The following is a 19,579-nucleotide window of genomic DNA, read 5'->3' on the forward strand; positions in this document are numbered from 1 at the left end:
CTCAAGCGCCCCCAGGCGACTATAGAAGAGCGAGACGAGCCCCGCGCCGCCGCCTGCGCAGCCACGGACCGGCGGGCGAATGAAGAAGGAGATTGCTAGTCTCTGCGCAGGTCTCTATGTATGCAAAGTCTGTGTAATTATGAAGATAACGCGAAACACGTTCATATTTATAAATATATCCTACGCCATGTAGCTCTGTTTCCAGAGGCGCCAGCGCGACGACATTTATAAACCCAAAAAGGGTAAAAATCGCCCCGTTCCCAGAAGCAGCGTATCGGGTTATTTTCGTAAATACGGCACAAACACGAGAGCCGTGACGGCCGAGACGCCAAAGCTCAGTGCGGCCATCGGCTTCTTCTTCGACTCGACCAGAATCTACACCATATTCAATCGATGATCCTGGCGGACTCGATACCATTGTGGACGTGATCGCAGTCGAAAAGCACGACAGCGAGCCGCAAAACGACGAGACAAACTTGGCGACGACGACGTTCTGGACCGCGCTCGGCACAAAGTAGCTCGTGCCATAGGCTAACACAAGGAAGAGGACGCTTGCGAGGTTGCAGCGCCACGCGCCCCAGTCGACGAGCCCCTCGTACTTGCCGTGGCCCACGTACATGGACGCAAAGATGCCCAGGCACGACATGAGCATGCCGACCACGAGCTCGAGGGCTTCGTTGACTTGGAAGTTTCCGAGAAAATGCGCGTCTTTCGGGTCGCTACGTGCGTGCTCACAACCAAAGAGAAGGTACCAGTGCGTGTACCGGACAAAGCCGCTGGGGCCAATAATGGCGACGAGGAGAACGATCCCGATGAAGAGCGAGAGGCAGTTCCAGAGGTAGAGCACGGGCGGGAGATGGCGTGGGAACTTGCGCGCGTCAATGGACCAGTGCATGAGCCGCTGCCCGACAAGGAATGCGATCGAAGCGTAGCACATAGTCGAGAGGATATAGAGCGGCCCGAGAAACGCACTGCGCGCGACGAGGTCGCCGGCGTGGTCGACCATGTAGCAGTAGGACGTAAAGACCCTAAGGCGAGGCTGCGTGAGCCGCGCGCACGGACGAGCTATACCCGAGGAAGACAGTGCGAAAGTAGCGACAGGCGCGCTTCCACTCGTCTTGGGCCGTCGCGTTCTGGAGCGTGTACGCGCAGCCTTCGAGGAACGGTCCAAGAATGTTGAGGAGCGTCGCGCTGACGTTGATGCCTGTCGTCTCGTGGGCCCACACGGGAACAAAGCACGTCGTCAAGCACTCGGCCGCGCACGCAAAGAGCACTGCGTGGCGTACGTGCCTCCAGAGCTTTGTCGCCCACTCCTTGTCCTTGGCCTCGGTCGAGAGGTAGACGACAGGCAGCATGGCCGATGCCATCGCTGGTCGGAGCGGTCCATCTGCACTGGCGCTGCCGGCCTCGAGCCCGTCGCCGGCCTTGCGCCGGTTTTGCTGCATCCGTTGCAATGTGCAGTCGCGGGCGCATCCGATTGGTCCAGATTCTGATTAGGTTCAACAAGGACATTGCCGAATTGGATTCAAATCATTTCAGGGCATTGAGGGCTGATACAGCTCTGCCGCAAGTTGTCGCCAGCCTCGCAGGAGCAACGTCACTGTCACAGTAGACGATACCGCGGTAGCTAGATAGGGAATTAGAGAAGCTAATGGAGCCGGCACCGACGCCAAGCCCGCCAAAACAAATGTCGCCGCCATTCACGGCAGCCTCAACCCGAGAACCGAACCCTAGCTCACCCCAAACCCACCATGAGGGCCAAGACCTCGGGCGTATTCAACACTCGGTGACGCATAACATAGTATTACATTGGCCGCCGCATAGTACTTGTTGATGCAGCATGTCTTGCCAAGACGAGCGAACGTGGCGGGTCACGGCTGGTCTTGATCGCCACGAAGGCGCCGTGCAGCCGTCGCCGAAGCCTCTTGCGCATTCGTGATCTCGCGCGATATCAAGCACGTCCGGTACGGCGGTAGATCCGAGAGGAGTGCATTGCAAACCCGCTGGTCGTCGGTTTTGCCGATCGTCCTGGTGGCGTCAATCACTGTCGTCGTCGTGAGCTCCACGTACGTCCACGCATGCAAGAGAGCAGCGACGCCGCTCGCACCCAGTGGGTTGTTGCCAATGCGCCATTCAGCCAGCCGTGGGAGATGTCCGAGGAGGCTGCTCAGCGCCGCGGCCCCATCAACCTCGATGGCGTTACGGCGAAGGTCCAACGTACTCAAACGCGTCGTGTGCACGAGCGCCGTCGAGAGCGTGGACGCGCCGACGTCACCAAAGCCTTGGCCGACAAGGGCAAGCGTCTCAAGCTGCAGCGTATGTCGAAGAAACGGAGCGAGGGCGAGAACGCCGGTGTCGCCCATCTTGTTGGACGTAAGACTGAGATGCGCATAGCGTGGCACAAGTGGTGCGAGTGTAAGGCAGTGGGTCGTCGAGAGGCGAACGTTGGTCAAGCGCAGCGTCAAAAGCTGGTGCAGATGCGGCAGGTCGACTTCGAGAAAGTGCTGCGTCGCGTGCATATCACTGTCGGTTGCGGTGGAGGAAAGACACAGGTGGAGCGACTGCAGCGGGCTCTGGACAAACACGCCGGCGACGCTCTGCATCGGTGACGAGCCAGAGAGACGGAGGTCGAGGTGCGTCAGGTGGCGCGACATTGGGCAGCCGCTATTTCCCAGCTGAAGGTCGGTGTTGGGTAGTGCCAGAGCTACGAGTGTAGGCTTGAGCCAATAGCGTTGTCGTGGCGAGAGCTCATAAAAGTTGTTCAATGTCAGAGACGTGAGCGGTGTCGCCTCGATCCAAGCGGCAAGCGCCTCGGCCGCAGCGTCCGGGAAGCGCACCTTGTAGATTGCGCGCAGCGACAGCTTGGTCACGCTTTTCATCGACACGAGAAGGTCCACGAGCGCGCTGAGCGCGTTGCTCTGTGAGGTGCTGCTCTGTGAGCGCAGCACTGCAAAGTGTACGTCGATCGATCGGAGCGACGCGTTCGCCAGGAGCACTTCCTGGAGGGTCGCTAGCACACGCGGTAGTATGGCGCGCTTCTTCATCGTGAGGGAGATGGAGATGTGGTCGAGCCTCGGCCACGTGCGCGGTGGCGTGGCGACCACTGGCACATGGGGCAATCCATATACCATGACGGACAGGCGCGGGTTCACGGTGAGTAGCTGCGCGATCACGTCGTTGGCATTCGCAAGCTGCGTGAGAATAGCAAGGTTGAGCGTGGGCCAAACAACTTCAAGGCCCAGAGCTTTCGATAGCGTCGCGATGAGCTGCAGCACCGGCGTGCGCATCTGCTCGGGCAGCGCTGCGAGGAACGCCGTCATGCCTTCAGAAGGCAAATATGTCGCGATGGCCTCGAGAAGCTCGGGCGACAGCAGCATGACGCGGCGCCGGTACATGTCCACCGCGGCACCGGTCAGCTGCGTCGTCATCACGCTGGCCTGGATATGGGCAAGGGTATATAAGAGATGAGGGTGTGTCACGCCCATACAAACCTGCGGCGGATGATGCGGGAGGAGCCATCGTATCCGAACTGTCCGGATGATGATTTTTTGTTAAAATTTGATTAAAATGCGCTCCGCGGCCGCTGAGCGGCGCTTGGGTCTCTGTGCATGTAGCGCTCAAAGCAAAGCTTTTCACGGCGCATGAAGCAGTCCCTTGCATGCACACACTTTAATTGTATAGATTAGTCTTTCGAAACGCATGAAACGAATTCAGATGCGCTTCGTTAGCCAGCAAATAGTCCAATGTTGGGCATTCTTGGACACACAGACATGAAAATGGAAGTCTTTCACGGCTTGCCTTAAGACAAAACTTTGCATCCAGAGCGTCGTCATGGCTGACACAAAGAGGATTCACGATAATACTCTGGATGGAGGTCTGCGGCGGCTCATATTGGGGTGAAACTCCGCCAGCACGTGTGTTAGGACATAGCAAAAGAGCCACGTACAATTGAAGGTGCCGCTGCAGTTTCATTGGGCGGCACCTAGAATCCAGGGAGGTGATTGGGCGCCTCCACTTTTGGAGGCCGAAGGTAAGATTGCGTCATCAGCTCTTGATCGATGCATTTCCCCTTGCCGCTTCGCACACTGCACCGGAATAAAACGATGATAAATAGGATCCAGGATTTTTTCCCTCTCTCTTCTTTTTCGGCTGCGCCATAAATTGCCACTTTACCATTTAAATGGCTCATCGCCATAGGTACAGGCCCGCGCAGCTGTAGCTAAACTTGCTCGCATCCGCCGTCAAGAAGACGTACACGCGGTACAAGGCGCCCGTGGACGCCACCGACACGAAGGTTTCGGTCATTGTCGCCTCGGGGTGGGTCGCATCCTCAATCTGCTTGAGGTACGTGAGGGTGTTCATGGTGCAAGGCGCCGAGCAATTGACTAACTAACTGACTGCAGGAAATGAAATGGCCAATCACCAACATTCCGGCAAGAGTGGTGGTGACCCATGATATCCGGATCCGCATATCGTACAAGTCTCCGCAACCCGACACATCCATTTCTCAGTCAATCCAGCGACAGTGAGCATGGCGGCAACGGACGCGCTGACGGCGATCGTAGCGCCGATGGCCGTCGACGGGTACCTCACGCCTTGCGAAGTGTTGCGCATGGGCCTCGTGTGCAAGGACATGCGCGCGTCCTTGGCAGACGCAAGTGATGCGATCTGGCGGCGCTTCCTATCACGGTATGGTGGCCGCCTGGCCGACACGCGCCACGACGCGTTCGCTTCGCCGTACCGCGACATCGTAGCGCACCCGCTCGTTCTTTTGCTCCGCGCCGAGTACGACTTTGCGCTGGACCCGCGTGATGACGGCGTTCCGAGCGACGTGTTGGCAGCCTTTGCTGCCACGTATGTTGCCCGCTACGTGCACTATGGCGACCGCATCTGGAGCGTCTACAACGACAGCTACCAGTGCAACGTTCTTGGCCTCACGCTGCGCCACGACGCTGTCGAAGTACATTTTCACGTGACCGGCGATCAAACGGAAGGCGACCTGCAACACCCGCGCCACGCGACGCTGCACGTCGATGGTCATGCGCTCAAGCCCGTGCGCATGTGGCTCATCGACGCAGATCCGTCATCGTCCTACGCAGGAATCCTGCGCTACGAGACGCAAGTGATGCGCGACAGCGAGCTCCGATTCGAGTATGGCTGGAGTGGCTACTCGGACGCAACGCTCTGTGCATTGACCGACCACTTTTGCTACGCACATGCCCTTGACCACGTAGTCCGCGCGAGACGCCCTGTGGTATAATGCAAAATGACAATCCTTCCACTGGATATATTTGTCCAATTTAGAAGCTTGTCGTCAGGGGTCTCCCTCGCAGCCGTTCCCGGGCGACGACAGAAGAGCAAGATGCGCCACCCCGCCGCCGCCTGCGCAGCGACGGCCCGGTGAGCGAATGAAGAAGAAGGAAATTCTTCGTCTCTACAACTATGCCAAGTATGTGTTCAACAAAGGTGTAGTCGTAGTCGAGCGGGTGAGCCGCGGTGTGTTGTAGCGAGCCTCGAGGACGCAAGAGGCTCAGCGAACATTAGAAGGAAAAGCGCTAAGCACGAGATAAATACTCACTTCTGGTTCTGCCGAGAACTGCGTTCTCGCTCTTTAGCTCGGTCAAAGCAAGCGTGCGGCCACGCTTGTTACATGGTGGTCATACTGGGGCCTCCCTACCCGACGGAGAACGAAAAACGGCGGCGGCGAGGCGAACGACAGGACACGGCGAGATCCAACGACCGGAGAAACAACAGCAAAGGACAGGAATCATGCGGACGGAGAATGGCGACGCTAACGGACGAATTGTAGAACCGCGAGGCGACGGGCGTAGCAGACGGAACCACTCGTGGTCGATGGGTTGCCGGAAGACATGCTGCTGGGCAACCCCTTTTTCGCGGCCCATGGGTGCCAACTACGCTACGACACCCGGGAGCTGTACTTCCCGCTGTGGCAAACGGCGGCACGTTTTGAGACCAATGTGGCACCCTCGCGACGCGTCGATGTTCGACGCGTGACACTACGATCGAACTGCAAAGTCGCCGCTATGTGCGGTCAACACGTCGAACTCGCGGTCGAGGCTGCCGATGGTACGGAGGTTCAGTTCATCCCGAGCAAGACGAACCCTCGACAACAGTGCCTGCTGGCAGCTACGGTTGCAGTGGTCAACGACGGCAAAATCATCGTGCCAGCCCTGAACGCGTCCGGCTACCGACAACATTCCAAGGCCGGCGACGACGTCGGTACATGGGTACCACTGGACGATGAGCTGGTGGCCCTAGCCGACGACGACCAGTCCCACGACGACCTGATAGAGTGGCTAGCCCAGACGGTGGAAACGAGCGGAGCCGTGCTGCCCTCGGAGGACGCAATTGCTTGCGGACATCTTGGCAGCGAGCAGAAGGACATGCTCATGGCCGTGTTACGGGCATTCCCATCGGTGTGCGCGGCGACACCCGGGACGTTACCCAGTACCACACTCGGAGTCCAGCACCGGATCGATACGGGCGACGCCCGACCGATTCACGAGTCCCGGCACCGCTGGTCGGCATCCCAGGAAGAGCTGGTCAAGAAAGAAATCAAAGATATGCTGCAGCTCGGGGTCATCGAGCCCGCGAACGGGCCTTGGGGTTTCCCGGTGGTCCTCGTGAAGAAGAAAGACGGCAAAGTGCGCTTCTGCGTTGATTTTCGGAAGCTCAACGCCGTGACCAAGAAGGACATCTACCCGATCCCGCGCATTGACGAAACGCTTGATCAACTGGGTGGTGCCGTGTGGTTCACGACACTCGACTTGGCCAGCGGGTATTGGCAGATCCCGATGTGCCCGGACGACCGGGACAAAGCGGCTTTCACGTCCAAGTACGGCTTGTACCGATTTGTACGTATGCCTTTCGGCTTGACCAACGCTCCGAGCACGTTCCAGCGCATGATGGACGGGGTGCTGCGTGGTCTCTCGTGGCAGGTGTGTCTCGTCTATTTGGACGACATCATTGTATACTCGCGCGGTACATTCGCCAACCACATGGTCCATCTGGCATTGATCATGCGCCGACTGCAACGCGCTGGGCTGACGCTCAAGCTGTCCAAGTGCCAGTTCGCTACGACGCAGGTCGAGTACTTGGGGCACCAACTGACACCGGACGGGGTGCGACCGGTCACGCGCTTGATAGAGGCGGTGACGCGCTACCCCACACCGACCAACGAGAAGGAGGTGAAGGGCTTTGTCCATCTGGCGGGGTTCTACCGCAAGTTCATCCCAAATTTTGCACGACGAGCGGCAGCGTTGACGATCTTGACCCGCAAGAACATTGCGTTCGAGTGGGGCGCCGATCAGCAACGGGCTTTTGATGACATCCGCTCTGCGCTTACGTCATCGTCGGTTCTGCTCTACCCCGATTTCACAAAAGGCTTCGTGGTCGCCACCGACGCGTGCCTCCTTGGCCTGGGAGCGGCGCTGATGCAATGGACACCGGATGGACTCCGGCCTGTCGCTTTCGCAAGCCGATGCAACAACGAAGCCCAACGTAATTACACGATCACGGAGCTAGAATGCTTGGCCGCGGTCTGGGCACTGAAGAGTTTTCGCCCTTTTGTGTATGGGCGTACGGTCGACCTCATCTCGGACCATGCGGCGCTTCGGTGGCTCATGACGACGCCAGAACCCGCGGGGCGCCTGCATCGGTGGGCCTTGACCCTGAGCGACTATGATCTACGGGTCATTTACCGACCAGGCCGGGAAAACGTGGTGGCCGACGCACTCTCTCGCGCGCCAGTCGGGGCGCCGGCTCCCCTGGAACGTCGCGAGCCCGAACGGGACTGGGTGCGGCGACTCCGCGAAGGGCAACTTGATCTGGCCGCGAACGCCCGCTACCAGGAGGTTCTGTCGCAGGCCGCCGCGATCGCTCAATGGCGCCCTGGGCCATCGGCCCCGCCGCACTGGACCGATGAAGACCGGCGGGCACCGATTGCGCAGCCACATGGACACGGAGGGAGACACGTGGCAACCGCACCGTCGGACCAGCCTTGGGAGGCTGCGTCGGTCGCGGGACAGCAACAGCCGTCGGACCAGCCGTGGGTGGCTGCGTCGGCTGCCGGACAAGGACAACCGTCGGACCAGCCGTGGGTGGCTGCGTCGGTTGAAGGACAAGGACAACCGTCGGACCAGCCGTGGGTGGCTGCGTCGGTTGAAGGACAAGGACGGCCGTCGGACCAGCCGTGGGCGGCTGCGACGGCTGAGGTAGAACGAGCAACGTCGGATCAAACGGCACCGCCAGGCACAACGGCCAGCATCGACAACGGGACGACGACGACCGGCCCAGGAGGGCCGATAGAACGGGTCGAGGGGACGGAAGCACCGCTCGATACGACGGCACAAGGGTATCGGACCACGAACGAGGTGGCCGCACGGTCGGGCATGGACGAAGCATGGAGTGAGCAAGCGGCGGCAAGCACCGAAACGGAGAGCGCGGGGCTCGACAGCCGAGCACTCAGCGTCCGATTACCAACGGCCGAGCAACCGGGACAACTGACGCAACATCAGCTCAAGGTGGCACAGGCCACGAGCAGACGGCTCGCTGAGTGGCGCGAAGATGCGCGTTTTCACCACTTACAATGGACCAAGCGGCAAGGTGTTTGGCAAGTCCAGGTGACCGAAGGATGGCGAATGGTCGCACCCCCGGAAGTCTGGTCTGTCATTCTCAACGAGGCGCATGGGTCAATATGGGGCGGGCACGCCGGGACGACCCACACGACCCACAAGGTGCGCAGAAAGTTCTGGTGGCCCGGCATCGGGCGTGTCGTGGAGCATTGGTGCCGCACATGTCGGGACTGCGGCTCTCGGAAGATGCGGGCACGCGAGATCTTGCCTCCGCTGCGACCTCTGGCGGTGGGGGACGTGTGCGACCGCTGGGCTATGGATCTGCAAGGCCCGTACCCAACGTCGACACAAGGCAACGTGTACGTGGTCGCGATGACCGAATACGTGACACGTTACGCGATCACGGTGGCAGTACCGAACCGTACCGCTGAAACCATTGCGTAAGTCGTCTGGGACCGATTGGTGTGCATGTTCGGGCCGTGCCGCGAGCTTTTGTCCGACCGAGCTAGCGAGTTCATGAGCGCGGTGGTCAAGCAGATGGCCAAACTCTGTCAGATGAAACAAGTGCATCCAGTGGCGTACCGGCCGGCACTCGTGGGGCTTGTCGAGCGCTTCAACAAGACGGTCAAGAATATGATCAGCATGTACGTCGATGAGAGAACATCCGACTGGGACCAATGGCTTCCGGTGGTGACATACGCGTACAACACGGGCAAGCACGCCACGACAGGTTTCACCCCGTACGAGCTCATGATGGGAAGGAGCGGCAGCTTGCCGAGCGACCTGCAGTTCCCAACCAACGAACTGCCCAAGAATCTTACGCAGTGGGCTCGCGACAGCGTCAAGGCGGCTCAACAGGTGCGGGACATCGCAAAGAAGGCCATTCAAGAAGCACAAGAGCGCATGGCAAGGGCGTACGATCGGGCGACCCGACACGGGTTTAGCTTCCGCAAGGGCCTGTACGTATGGCTGTGGTCACCGGCGAAAGGCACGGGCCTGACGAAGCTCAAGCATCGCTGGCGGGGCCCGGCTCGTCTTCTAGCCGACGTCGGCTACGACAACTGGAAGGTGAAGTGCTCGTGGAACGGCCAGGATCGGATTGTGCACTCAAGTGAGTGCATTCCATATTTTGCGGACGACGATATTAGAAACGCGGTGGCCGAAGACCTCGCGACCGAGCAAGATGACGTCGACGAACCAACAATGAGCCAAGCACTGTCGGAGCCCGAAGTGCTACTATCGAGACCCACGACGGAAGGCCAAGAGCTGCGACGCAGTGCGCGGCGACGGGCAACAGTACAAGAACCACTCGAGCAACTGAGCAGCGATGAGAACCCGGCTCCAGACGAGTGCGGCATTCGGCGACGACGCCTGGTACGAGGACGGGACGGACGCATGCGGCCCGAAGTGGAAGTGCAAGGACCAAGAGGATGGGAGTTCATTCCCTTACCACAATGGGAACACGAACAAGAGAAGGAAACACCCGCGTACGCCGTACCAACCAGGCGACGGGCGTGAAGTCAACGGCTGAGGACAGCCTCAAGGTGGACCGGGGAGATGTAGCGAGCCTCGAGGACGCAAGAGGCTCAGCGAACATTAGAAGGAAAAGCGCTAAGCACGAGATAAATACTCACTTCTGGTTCTGCCGAGAACTGCGTTCTCGCTCTTTAGCTCGGTCAAAGCAAGCGTGCGGCCACGCTTGTTACAGTGTCACGAAGCTTTCGCCCATACTATTTCGCGCCTAAACCGTTGGGATATTGCGATACGGCGCTCACAGGAAAGGACTGGCGCCGAGGGCCAACTTTGATCGACGAATGGCTTGCTCTTGGAAGGTCTTGTCTAGGCGAGAGCATCGCGAGGCGACTGTCGCCATCAAGATCTTGGTGGTCACTGCCACGCCTCGGTAAACACGTGTCATACATTTAGGATAACAAACATATTTTATAGCCATGACGTATCACTCCGCCACCCCGACTGCAGCTACGTGACGAGTGCCTTCGCCGAGCAGTACGAGGTCATCTTAGTGAGACGCCTGTACTATGCGTTGGCCACGACTCTACGATTGACCGTCGTGGGCTCCATCAGTGCTCGTTATATCGTAGGATATGCAGTCCCTTGGTGTATATACGTGTAGACATCTTCTGGATTACGTTGGATAGGACTAGACTTTACTTCTTGCCGAGCGTCGGCATGACGGTGCCGTACTGCGTCTTCTTGCCAAACTCCCACTGCGCCGTGATCGTCTTGGTCTGCGTGTAAAACATGACGCCCTGCTTGCCATAAAAGTGCAAGTCGCCGCGGATCGACGAGCGCGAGCCCGTGAACGAGAAGAACGGCAGCGGCACAGGGATCGGCACGTTGATGCCGACCTGGCCGACGTCGATCTCGTGCTGGAACTTGCGCGCCGCGGGGCCCGACTGCGTGAAGATGGACGTGCCGTTGCCGTACGGGTTGGCGTTGATCAATTCAATGGCTTCGTCGAGCGTCTCGACCGAGTTGCACACAAGCACGGGGCCGAAAAGCTCTTCGACGTACGACGGGTTGGAGATGTCGACGTTGTTGAGCAGCGTCGGGCCGACAAAGTTGCCGTTCGGGTACTTGGGCACCTTGACGTTGCGGCCGTCCAGAAGGAGGTCCGCGCCCGCGTCGACGCCGGCCTGGATGAGATCCTCGACGCGCTTCTTCGACTCCTTGGTGATGAGCGGGCCGACGTCCGTGTTGGGCTCGAGGCCGCCGTTGACCGTGAACGTCTTGGCCTTCTCGACAATGTCGTGGACCCACTCCTTGGTCTCACCCACAAAGATGACAACCGAGAGCGCCATGCAGCGCTGGCCGGCGGCGCCAAAGGCCGCGCCCGCGAGCGCGTTGATCGTCTGCTCCTTATCGGCGTCCGGGAGGATCACGGCGTGGTTCTTCGCACCGAGGTTGGCCTGGACGCGCTTGCCGTTGCCCGTACCACGGGCGTGAATGTACTCGCCGGCGTTGTTGCCGCCGACAAACGAAATCGCCTTGATCTCCGGCGCGTCGCAGATAAAGTTGACCGCGTCTTTCGCACCGTGGATGACGTTGAGGACACCATCGGGGACACCGGCCTCCTGCGCGAGCTTGGCGAGGATCATGGCGGCGCCCGGGTCCTTCTCGGAGGGCTTGAGGATGTACGTGTTGCCCGTCGTGATGCCCACGGGGAACATCCAGAGAGGAATCATGGCCGGGAAGTTGAACGGGCAAATACCCGCGCAGACGCCGAGCGGCTGCTTGTACGAGTACGTGTCGAGCGAGTTGGCGAGGTTGCCGAGCGTCTCGCCCATCATGTGGTTGCCAATGCCGCAGCTGGCCTCGACGATCTCGAGGCCGCGGAAGACGTCGCCGCGCGCATCCGCGAGCGTCTTACCCTGCTCCTTCGTGATCGAGTGCGCGAGCTCCTCCGTGTGGTCGCGCACGAGCTGCTGGAGCTTGAGCATGACGCGCTGGCGATGCTGCACCGGCACCTCCTTCCACGTCTTGAAGGCGACCTTGGCCGCTTCCGCCGCCGCCTGGAGCTCTTCCGGCGTCGTCTCGGGCACTTGGCACACGACCTCGTTCGTCGCCGGGTTGCGCACGTCGATCCACTTGGTGGTCTTGGACTGGACAAACTGGCCGTTGATGAAGTTGGGCACGCGCTCCTAGCTCGCCATGAGCCTCAAGGTATGGAGACAGGAAGCATGCGTACCGGCGCCGCCGAGAAGGCGCGGGTCGACGCGCGACGAAGGACCGACGCCTGCGAGGAAGTCAAGGAGCGAAGCATGGGGCTCGGGTCAAATTGCCAAATGACGCCAGATCCAGGATCCTCGACGTCGACTAAGTGCGACCTGCCTCGCACGTGCGGCCCATCCGGGGGAAATAGTGTGAATCAGGGAAGATTCGACGGCAGCTTCGCTCGGCGACACTGCTGGACGTGAAAGCGGTAGCACCGTTTTCACGGTGCTGGAAGGCACCAAGTGGACTGATGAGACATTGCTGATCAAGGGTACGTAGGTCTATCGTAGTAATAGCGTCGTCCCGTGGTCTGCATTCTTTGAGCTCGGTGCAAGTGTGTATCGTAGAATTCCGAGCCGAGATGGACGAGTGTCGTGGCCATGGCCAAAGGTCGTACATACACATGAAGGAAGGAGTACGAGGTTAACTTTGATGGGCGTTTAGAGGCCACGCAATGAGCCTCCCAAGCCCATGAAAGCAGCCTTTTTTGGCTTGAGAGGCATCGTGCTACACTATTTAGAGCTACACAATATACACTATTTTAGAATATCCGTGGATCCGCGACGCGGCAGTTTTGTTAAGTGCGAACGTTGCTGCACAAGGGCAACCGAGGGGCGTGTGGCGCTCAGATTAAAATACAACTCTCACACTGTGTCTTTATATGTAATGATTTTCATCAATCCTTAATGCTCGATTAAGTGCGCACGTGGAGATGCCTCACCAAGTGCACAGTCGCACTCCAAGTTGAAGTTGGAAACAGCTTGCAGCTCCAATTTAATTGCCTTTTGTCCCTCACAATACAAACACCAAGACAAATTCATTGGACAGTCATCATTTACCACCGTGCCATGCAGTGCATATGGCTATGATGAGCCACATCGGCGGCGCGAGGCGAGGAGCGGTGCGCGTGCCATAGCGGCGTGTAGAGCATGGTAAACCGACAGAACTCCAATCACGACGAGGACTTTGACTCGACGATTTATGCTACGCAAGGTTGGGCACCGCTACACTAGCTGACGCCGCTTCGCGCAACACGCGGGGCGATGTGGGTCACAGCGTACAATGTGGTATGCAACCGTATGGGTGGCGCAATCACACTTTCGCGTATAAGCTCTTATCCAGAGAGGAGAGGCTTGGCGATGAACAGTCGTGAGCAGTGCAGCAGCTCGGTTGGTCGATGGCAACATCGAAGAGCATTCAGAGAATGTCTGGAATTGCGGTGAGCAAACAAGCGGACGTGGTGCGACGCGATGTAAGACACCTTGTGAAGAGGTGCACAAGCCTTTGCTGCATGGAGCAGACGCACACAACGCATCTCGGGACGACGTTATTCATAGAAGATGGAGATCGACGCTGCGGCGAGGGGGTCCACGCGGCCGTCAGCGAGCAGCAGCGCCGTCATGGGCTCATTGTATCGCGCCAGCATCAGCGCAGCACTCGACTTGGCACTTGGATCGACTCGTGGGTGCTTTAGAAGCTCCTTCACCATCTCGAGGTCGCCAATATGGCAGTACCAGCGAAAGAGGCGGCTGTCCCGATTGCCAATGTCGAAGGCCGGGTGCTTCCGCACGAGGTCGACGACCGCGAGCGTCGACTTGTGCGTCATGTGATGCTGTGACTGCCACGACATCATAGTGAACCCGCAGTATGTGTCGATAAAGGCCATCGTCGCGATCGCATCGTGCATCGTTGCGGGCAAGAGCCGCGGGTCGTCGAGCATGTACTGGATTGCGTCGAGGTGTCCATAATGGCACGCATGCGTGAACGTGTCTTGGACGAGGTCGAAAACAGCCTCCGCCACGCTTGAGTACTGTGCGCAGAGAAGGTCGACGATATCGCGGTTGCGCTTGAGGGCCATGCGCACGCCAAAGAAATCTTGGACGGTCACGTCGACCCGATGGTCGCGCACGAGCTCCGCGACGGCCGCGTCATGCCCATGGAGGCACGCCCACCGAAAGATGCGCGAGTCCATGGCCTCGGGTGCAAAGGACGGTTGCTGTAAAAGCTGCGTCACGAGACTTATAGCGTCGGGCGCACCGAGCCGGTTGGCGTCAAACCACCCATGAAGGCTGGTTGGGACCGCGGTGGTCGGCGGATGCTGGAACATGGCCGCAAAGATGGGCAATTTCTCATGAAGCGCGAGGCCTCGGGTCGACGTCCACGCCATCGCTGCCCAATGCACGACAACTGCTATACATGTGGGCTGCATCCCAGCAGCGAATATCTCCCAGTTTCGATTGACACCACCATACGGTCCGTTGATTGGCTGTGATTTTATTCGATCGACCAATCCAAAGCAAGACTAATGTCGACATGGGATTGGCCAAAATGGTAGCTTATTATTCATTTCGGCACATGCCACATCAAATTGGTCAATGCCGAATACAGCTGGCAGCCGCCTCCTGTCAAACTCGATACAAAATCCAAAGTTTGGCCATCGAGCGATGGAACAAGATCTGCCGCTGCGCGAGTCGCTGCTCATGGCCACCGAGCCGGCGCCCGTCCCGACGCGGGCAACGAGCGGCGCCGTAAAGCTCTCAGCGTACCTCATTGCGCTTAGCTCATTCCTCTGGGGCTACGGCTTCTCGGTGCTCAACGTCTGCATCGCCGAGAACGCGGCTGGCTCGATCCTCGTCGACTTTGATCTTTCGGACGCCGAGATCGAGCTCGCGTCCTCGCTCGTGCTCATTGGCGCCTGGATCTCGGCGCTCTTGACAGCGTCCATGGCCGATGCGTACGGCCGCCGGAAGCTCCTCCTTGCCAACAACGTCCTCTTTGTCGGCGGCGCGATTGCGTGCGCCTGCGCCAAAACGAAAGGCGACATCTACATTGGCCGCACAATCATCGGTCTCGCTTGCGGCATTGTCACGAACGTGACGCCCATCTTGCTGGCCGAGATCGCGCCGGCCGAGAGCCGCGGCCAGATTACGACCTTGCACCAGCTCATGCTCACGATCGGCATCCTGGGCTCTTCAGTCTTGGGCTACGGCTTGGTCTCGTCCGTGGCATCCGGCTGGCGCGTACGTCCACCCGTCGTATGTATCTCGCGAAGGCTCACGGCGATTAGTATGTGAACGCGTTCGTCGCTGTGCCCGCACTCCTCCAGGTGATGCTCATGCCATGGGTCCCAGAGAGCCCGCGCTGGCTCCTCGCGAATGGCAAGGACGAAGAGGCGCGGACGCAGCTCGTGCGCCTTCGCGACGTCGTGCACGCGACAGACATTGACGTCGAGCTCAAGCAGCTACGACACGACATGCTCGCCGACAAGAGAGCGTCACCGACGGTAACGCTTGATGGTGTCCCTTGGTCTGCAATCATGACACGTGGAATAGGACATCTCCTTTTGCGGTCTCTGGGCCTTCAAGCGGCCGATGCTCATCGGGAGCTTCCTCGTCTTCTTCCAAGCGTACTCTACATATCCATCTATCCGTTCGCATCGGATACCAACCAGTGGATACATGTAGCATGACGGGCATCAACACGGTCATTCTCTACTCGTCCAAGATCTTTCACTTTGCCGGCGTCGACCAGCCCATCATGGCGACCGCGTCCGTGGGCACGATCAACGTCCTGACGACAGTCCTTTCCGTCTTCCTCGTCGGTGCGTGTCATCTACTTGGGCTGCCTTCCTTTTGATATACTGCAAGTAGACTACTGTGGACGCAAGATCTTACTTCTCGTGAGCAGCGCGCTCATGGCACTCTCGCTCGGCGTGCTTAGCTACACGCTGCTGTACCTCAGCGACAAGCTACAGGGCATCCTCGCGGTCATCTGCGTGCTGGTCTTTGTCGCTGGCTTTGCCGTCGGCCTCGGTGCAGTGATCTGGTACCGATCTGATGACGAGTCCGATCTGATGGTCGAGATCTTATTGTGCAGGGTTGTGCTGGCCGAGATCACGCCGAGCGTCATTCGCACGCGGGCGATGGGCGTCTTCATGGCCATCAGCTACGCGTGCAACGTGTTTGTGGCTACGTGCACGCTCGGGATTATCAAGGCGCTCGGCCACGGCCACAAGGACGTCGAGAAGAACGGCATTGCCAAGCTCTACTTGATTTGCGGGTAGGAGTTGATCGATCTGGATACCCTTTGGATAGTTGTATCGTGGATAGGGGTCTCTCGGTGCTCTGCTTTCTCTTCATCGCCAAGTTTGTCCCCGAGACAAAAGGGCTCTCGCACGACGGTTATGACAAGCAAACTACTTATGACGATGACGACGGCGCGACGTCCCGGCTCCGCGTCTCGAGCGACGAGGCGACGCTCCTGTCCAGCGAGAGCTCCCGCAGTAGCCGCGCGTAGCATCGGCCGTCGTTTGAGCAGTCGACCCTGCGTGGTTCTGTACTTAGTGGGTATGTATTAGTGATCAATACTAAATGTCGACGTACTACAGCGTTGTCCACACGAATAGTCGCGTCAAGTTCTATGTGCAACAGCTGGTGTGTAGGGCTGTGCGCTCAAGCATCTCAAGGACGTTGTGGAGGGCGGCGGAGTTGTATCTTCTCGTATTGGCTGCATGCATCAGTTGTAAAAAGCAAAATATCGCCTTCGCGATTCAAAACGCAGTAGCTCGTTGACTAACCTGATAACTAACCGGGTAGCTACCGGGGTGCACTCGACTATTCACCCAAAATGCCTGAATGGGAGGGACTACGGTGACGACTCATCAACGGTGAATTCTCGAGTTGGAGTGTTGGCACTCTGCTATGTCAAAATGTAGTCGTAGTCGCTTCATGTGGGATTCTCCCGTTTCCAGAACGACTTCGACTATAAAATGCGACATGCGCGCTCACGCCTTCATGAGGCAGCTGGTTGTCAAGTGACGAGAAAATGTAGGTCATAGAATGTATGCGCATCAGCCGGGTTTGGGGTGCTGCTTGCAAGACTCGTGCAGCACCATTGCACAAGATGCTCGACATTGTAGAGATCCCAACCGAAGCGCTCTTCCTCGAGCGCACGCGCTGCTTAATGCCGACGCCGATGCCAGCAACAGTGTCAACAACGAACAAGACCACGTGGTACTTTCTCTTGGTCGACGACAGCGACTGCGCAGTGGCCGCCGCCATCTTGTCGACGGTCCACGGCCTCTTCCTCGGACATTCCATGACGAGCGATGGCGCGGCAGCGCTGGGGCAGTACATGGCGCTGCACCAGATTGCCTCGTTCCCATCACTCCACGGTGACTTCAACTGCATGCTCGCCTTTGCTACCGGCTACGAACGGTCGCTTGGGTATGTGACGGGGAGCAACATGCCGCAGTGGCTGGACGCGCTCTACTTCAACAGCGAACTCAAGATCGACTCGTTTTGGAGCCTGGACACAGGCAAGAACCACAACCGTGCGACGACCTTGTGCCGGGCCGAGAGCGAAGGCGGCGCGATGCTCCGATGATTCGTATTTATATTTTCAAATGCAAACTATTTTCATTGCAGCTCACAAAATGATAATTGTATGCTGCATTGATTCGACTGAAGAATTGCGCTGCACATTGTTACTCTACCACGCGCTACAACTCGTGTCGGAGCATGGTCAGTCGACGGTCTATCTGTTGTCAAAAAATGACAAAAATATACACTTACCTTGATACAAAACTGTATTTCTAGAATATCGGACTACTAGTACATGAATACGAAAGCTCTGCTGTTAATAACGTCAGAGCTCCGATGCACTGTCATACTATGGTGTAAATAGTGCTTAAATCGTCTTCAAGCCGCACTATCTTCTGATAGAGCCGTCGTGCGATGCCACGACCAGCACAAGCTTCCACACAGTGCGCCCGGCGTTGCAGCAACGACGACAACGAACGGTCGTCGCGTCTGAGTCGAATGAATCGCGACGAGTTCCATGGCGTTGGCGTTGACGAGTTCATTGCGCGTCGCTGCGCATCCTTGTACACTCTCCTCCAGTGACAGTGATGTTGGAACGACGGCAACCATGCAACATATTCGCTTCGAAAATCCCGTCGGCACGGTTCACCGAGCTTCTTCCCTTCTGCCACATCACAAGAACTTGCAGCTTCAAGGTAGAGTGATGGTCGTCGCCAGATGTTTCCGGTGTGACATGTCACGTTCTCGTGGTCGTCAACGGCCAAAGCTCCTGCCCACAATGCAATTGACGATGGTCTACGTCCGTCGACTCGACTCAGCGGCCGAGTTCTTAGACGTCACCCGCCTCGTTCGCATCTCGGTGCTCGAGGCAACCAATCACATGAGCTGCATCGCGCGCACCGATCCCACGGCCGGGTGGTTTGTCCTCGCCGACACGGCAATAACTCCCGTGTCGGCCTACGCCGTTCTGTCAAGTACCCGCGGCGTGCTTCTAAGTCCGTACATGACACCGGACGAGGCGTCGGCGCTCGCAAGGTACCTAAAGACGACCTTCTCTCTTCCGATGCCGTGCACTGTCCGTGGCCTTTCCGAAAGCGTCGCGGGGTTTGCTGCCAACACGCCGCACGACATCACCCACGAGGCGTGGCTCTACCGTCTTGACCGCGTCAAGCTCCCCGCCAACGTTGCGGGGACCCTCGTCGTCGCCACGGACGCCCATGCGGCGCAGCTTTGCGCGTGGTACAAGCTCTTTAAGCGCGAGTGCTTTGACGAATTCTTGGACGATGACGCTGCGCCAGCATTAGTGCAACGCGGCCTCGAGCGCAAGGCGCTCTACGTCTGGAACGTTGACGGAGTTGTTGTCGGCTTTGGCGGCGTCGCGCCACCGATGACGACGGACGGGATGACCGTATACATGCTCGGTCCGATCTTCATTGCCGCCAATGCCCGCGGCCACGGCTTTTCAAAAGGGCTCACGGCCGCCATGAGCGCGACGCTTCTGGACACGTGCCCGACGCCGCAAGCGTCGGTTGCGCTCTACGCCGACATGAAAAACCCCGCGTCCAACGCTGCGTACAAGGCTGTGGGATTTGTTCCCATCGAACGCGACGTGACGTGTGCGCTCCGCCCCGAGCCATGATGGGACATGTGCGATCACTTCAATTTGCAAATATAAGTCAGGGTGGTACAGCTGTAGGATTCCTGACGAGTGGAAAAGTTGTCGATATGGTAACTGTTAAATGGTCGATTGTGATCCGAATATGCACCAATGCGGTGGTGTCTCTGAGCAGAGTGCATATACGTATCAGGCACTAGTACCAGTCAGGGTACCGGCAAGGCAACGTTACACGCCTGCTCAGATGACCATGGCCGAGCCGTGGCAGTTGGTTGAAATGAAAGCGCCGTCATCCGGCCAACGATCGCAGTGGT

The 19,579-nt window shown here is 58.4% G+C and overlaps 8 protein-coding genes across 8 annotated transcripts; 4 read left to right on the forward strand and 4 right to left on the reverse strand.

Moving 5' to 3' along the window:
* Window positions 1-96: 96 nt before the first annotated feature.
* SDRG_06461 (hypothetical protein) lies at window positions 97-1,471 on the reverse strand. Its single transcript, XM_008612240.1, has 4 exons — window positions 1,072-1,471; window positions 765-1,028; window positions 416-719; window positions 97-375 (listed from the first exon to the last, which is right to left on the reverse strand). The coding sequence occupies exons 1-4, from the start codon at window positions 1,443-1,445 to the stop codon at window positions 280-282; spliced, it is 1,038 nt and encodes a 345-aa protein (XP_008610462.1). The 5' UTR covers window positions 1,446-1,471; the 3' UTR covers window positions 97-279.
* A 400-nt stretch (window positions 1,472-1,871) lies between these two features.
* Window positions 1,872-4,377, reverse strand: SDRG_06462 (hypothetical protein; the record flags this gene model as incomplete). Its single annotated transcript, XM_008612241.1, has 2 exons — window positions 4,202-4,377; window positions 1,872-3,432 (listed from the first exon to the last, which is right to left on the reverse strand). Exons 1-2 carry the CDS (start codon window positions 4,360-4,362, stop codon window positions 1,872-1,874), a joined length of 1,722 nt encoding a protein of 573 aa, XP_008610463.1. The 5' UTR covers window positions 4,363-4,377.
* Window positions 4,378-4,531: 154 nt separating this feature from the next.
* Window positions 4,532-5,412, forward strand: SDRG_06463 (hypothetical protein; the record flags this gene model as incomplete). Its single annotated transcript, XM_008612242.1, has 2 exons — window positions 4,532-5,230; window positions 5,305-5,412. 2 exons carry the CDS (start codon window positions 4,532-4,534, stop codon window positions 5,410-5,412), a joined length of 807 nt encoding a protein of 268 aa, XP_008610464.1.
* A 5,289-nt stretch (window positions 5,413-10,701) lies between these two features.
* Window positions 10,702-12,424, reverse strand: SDRG_06464 (methylmalonate-semialdehyde dehydrogenase (acylating)). The gene is made up of 2 exons (XM_008612243.1): window positions 12,304-12,424; window positions 10,702-12,256 (listed from the first exon to the last, which is right to left on the reverse strand). The coding sequence occupies exons 1-2, from the start codon at window positions 12,376-12,378 to the stop codon at window positions 10,763-10,765; spliced, it is 1,569 nt and encodes a 522-aa protein (XP_008610465.1). The 5' UTR covers window positions 12,379-12,424; the 3' UTR covers window positions 10,702-10,762.
* A 1,167-nt stretch (window positions 12,425-13,591) lies between these two features.
* Window positions 13,592-14,553, reverse strand: SDRG_06465 (hypothetical protein). The gene has a single exon (XM_008612244.1). The coding sequence runs from the start codon at window positions 14,536-14,538 to the stop codon at window positions 13,657-13,659; it is 882 nt and encodes a 293-aa protein (XP_008610466.1). The 5' UTR covers window positions 14,539-14,553; the 3' UTR covers window positions 13,592-13,656.
* Window positions 14,554-14,760: 207 nt separating this feature from the next.
* SDRG_06466 (hypothetical protein) lies at window positions 14,761-16,729 on the forward strand. The gene is made up of 7 exons (XM_008612245.1): window positions 14,761-15,349; window positions 15,397-15,612; window positions 15,662-15,735; window positions 15,794-15,930; window positions 15,980-16,154; window positions 16,206-16,388; window positions 16,439-16,729. Exons 1-7 carry the CDS (start codon window positions 14,774-14,776, stop codon window positions 16,623-16,625), a joined length of 1,548 nt encoding a protein of 515 aa, XP_008610467.1. The 5' UTR covers window positions 14,761-14,773; the 3' UTR covers window positions 16,626-16,729.
* Window positions 16,730-17,231: 502 nt separating this feature from the next.
* Window positions 17,232-17,796, forward strand: SDRG_06467 (hypothetical protein; the record flags this gene model as incomplete). Its single annotated transcript, XM_008612246.1, has 1 exon — window positions 17,232-17,796. The coding sequence occupies one exon, from the start codon at window positions 17,232-17,234 to the stop codon at window positions 17,712-17,714; it is 483 nt and encodes a 160-aa protein (XP_008610468.1). The 3' UTR covers window positions 17,715-17,796.
* Window positions 17,797-18,438: 642 nt separating this feature from the next.
* Window positions 18,439-19,409, forward strand: SDRG_06468 (hypothetical protein; the record flags this gene model as incomplete). The annotated part of the gene is made up of 1 exon (XM_008612247.1): window positions 18,439-19,409. A coding segment is annotated over one exon (851 nt), but the record flags the coding sequence as incomplete, so codon positions are not given.
* Between the last annotated feature and the right edge of the window lie 170 nt (window positions 19,410-19,579).

This window comes from Saprolegnia diclina (assembly GCF_000281045.1).
Source record: "Saprolegnia diclina VS20 unplaced genomic scaffold supercont1.17, whole genome shotgun sequence".
NCBI classification, from domain to species: domain Eukaryota; phylum Oomycota; class Saprolegniomycetes; order Saprolegniales; family Saprolegniaceae; genus Saprolegnia; species Saprolegnia diclina.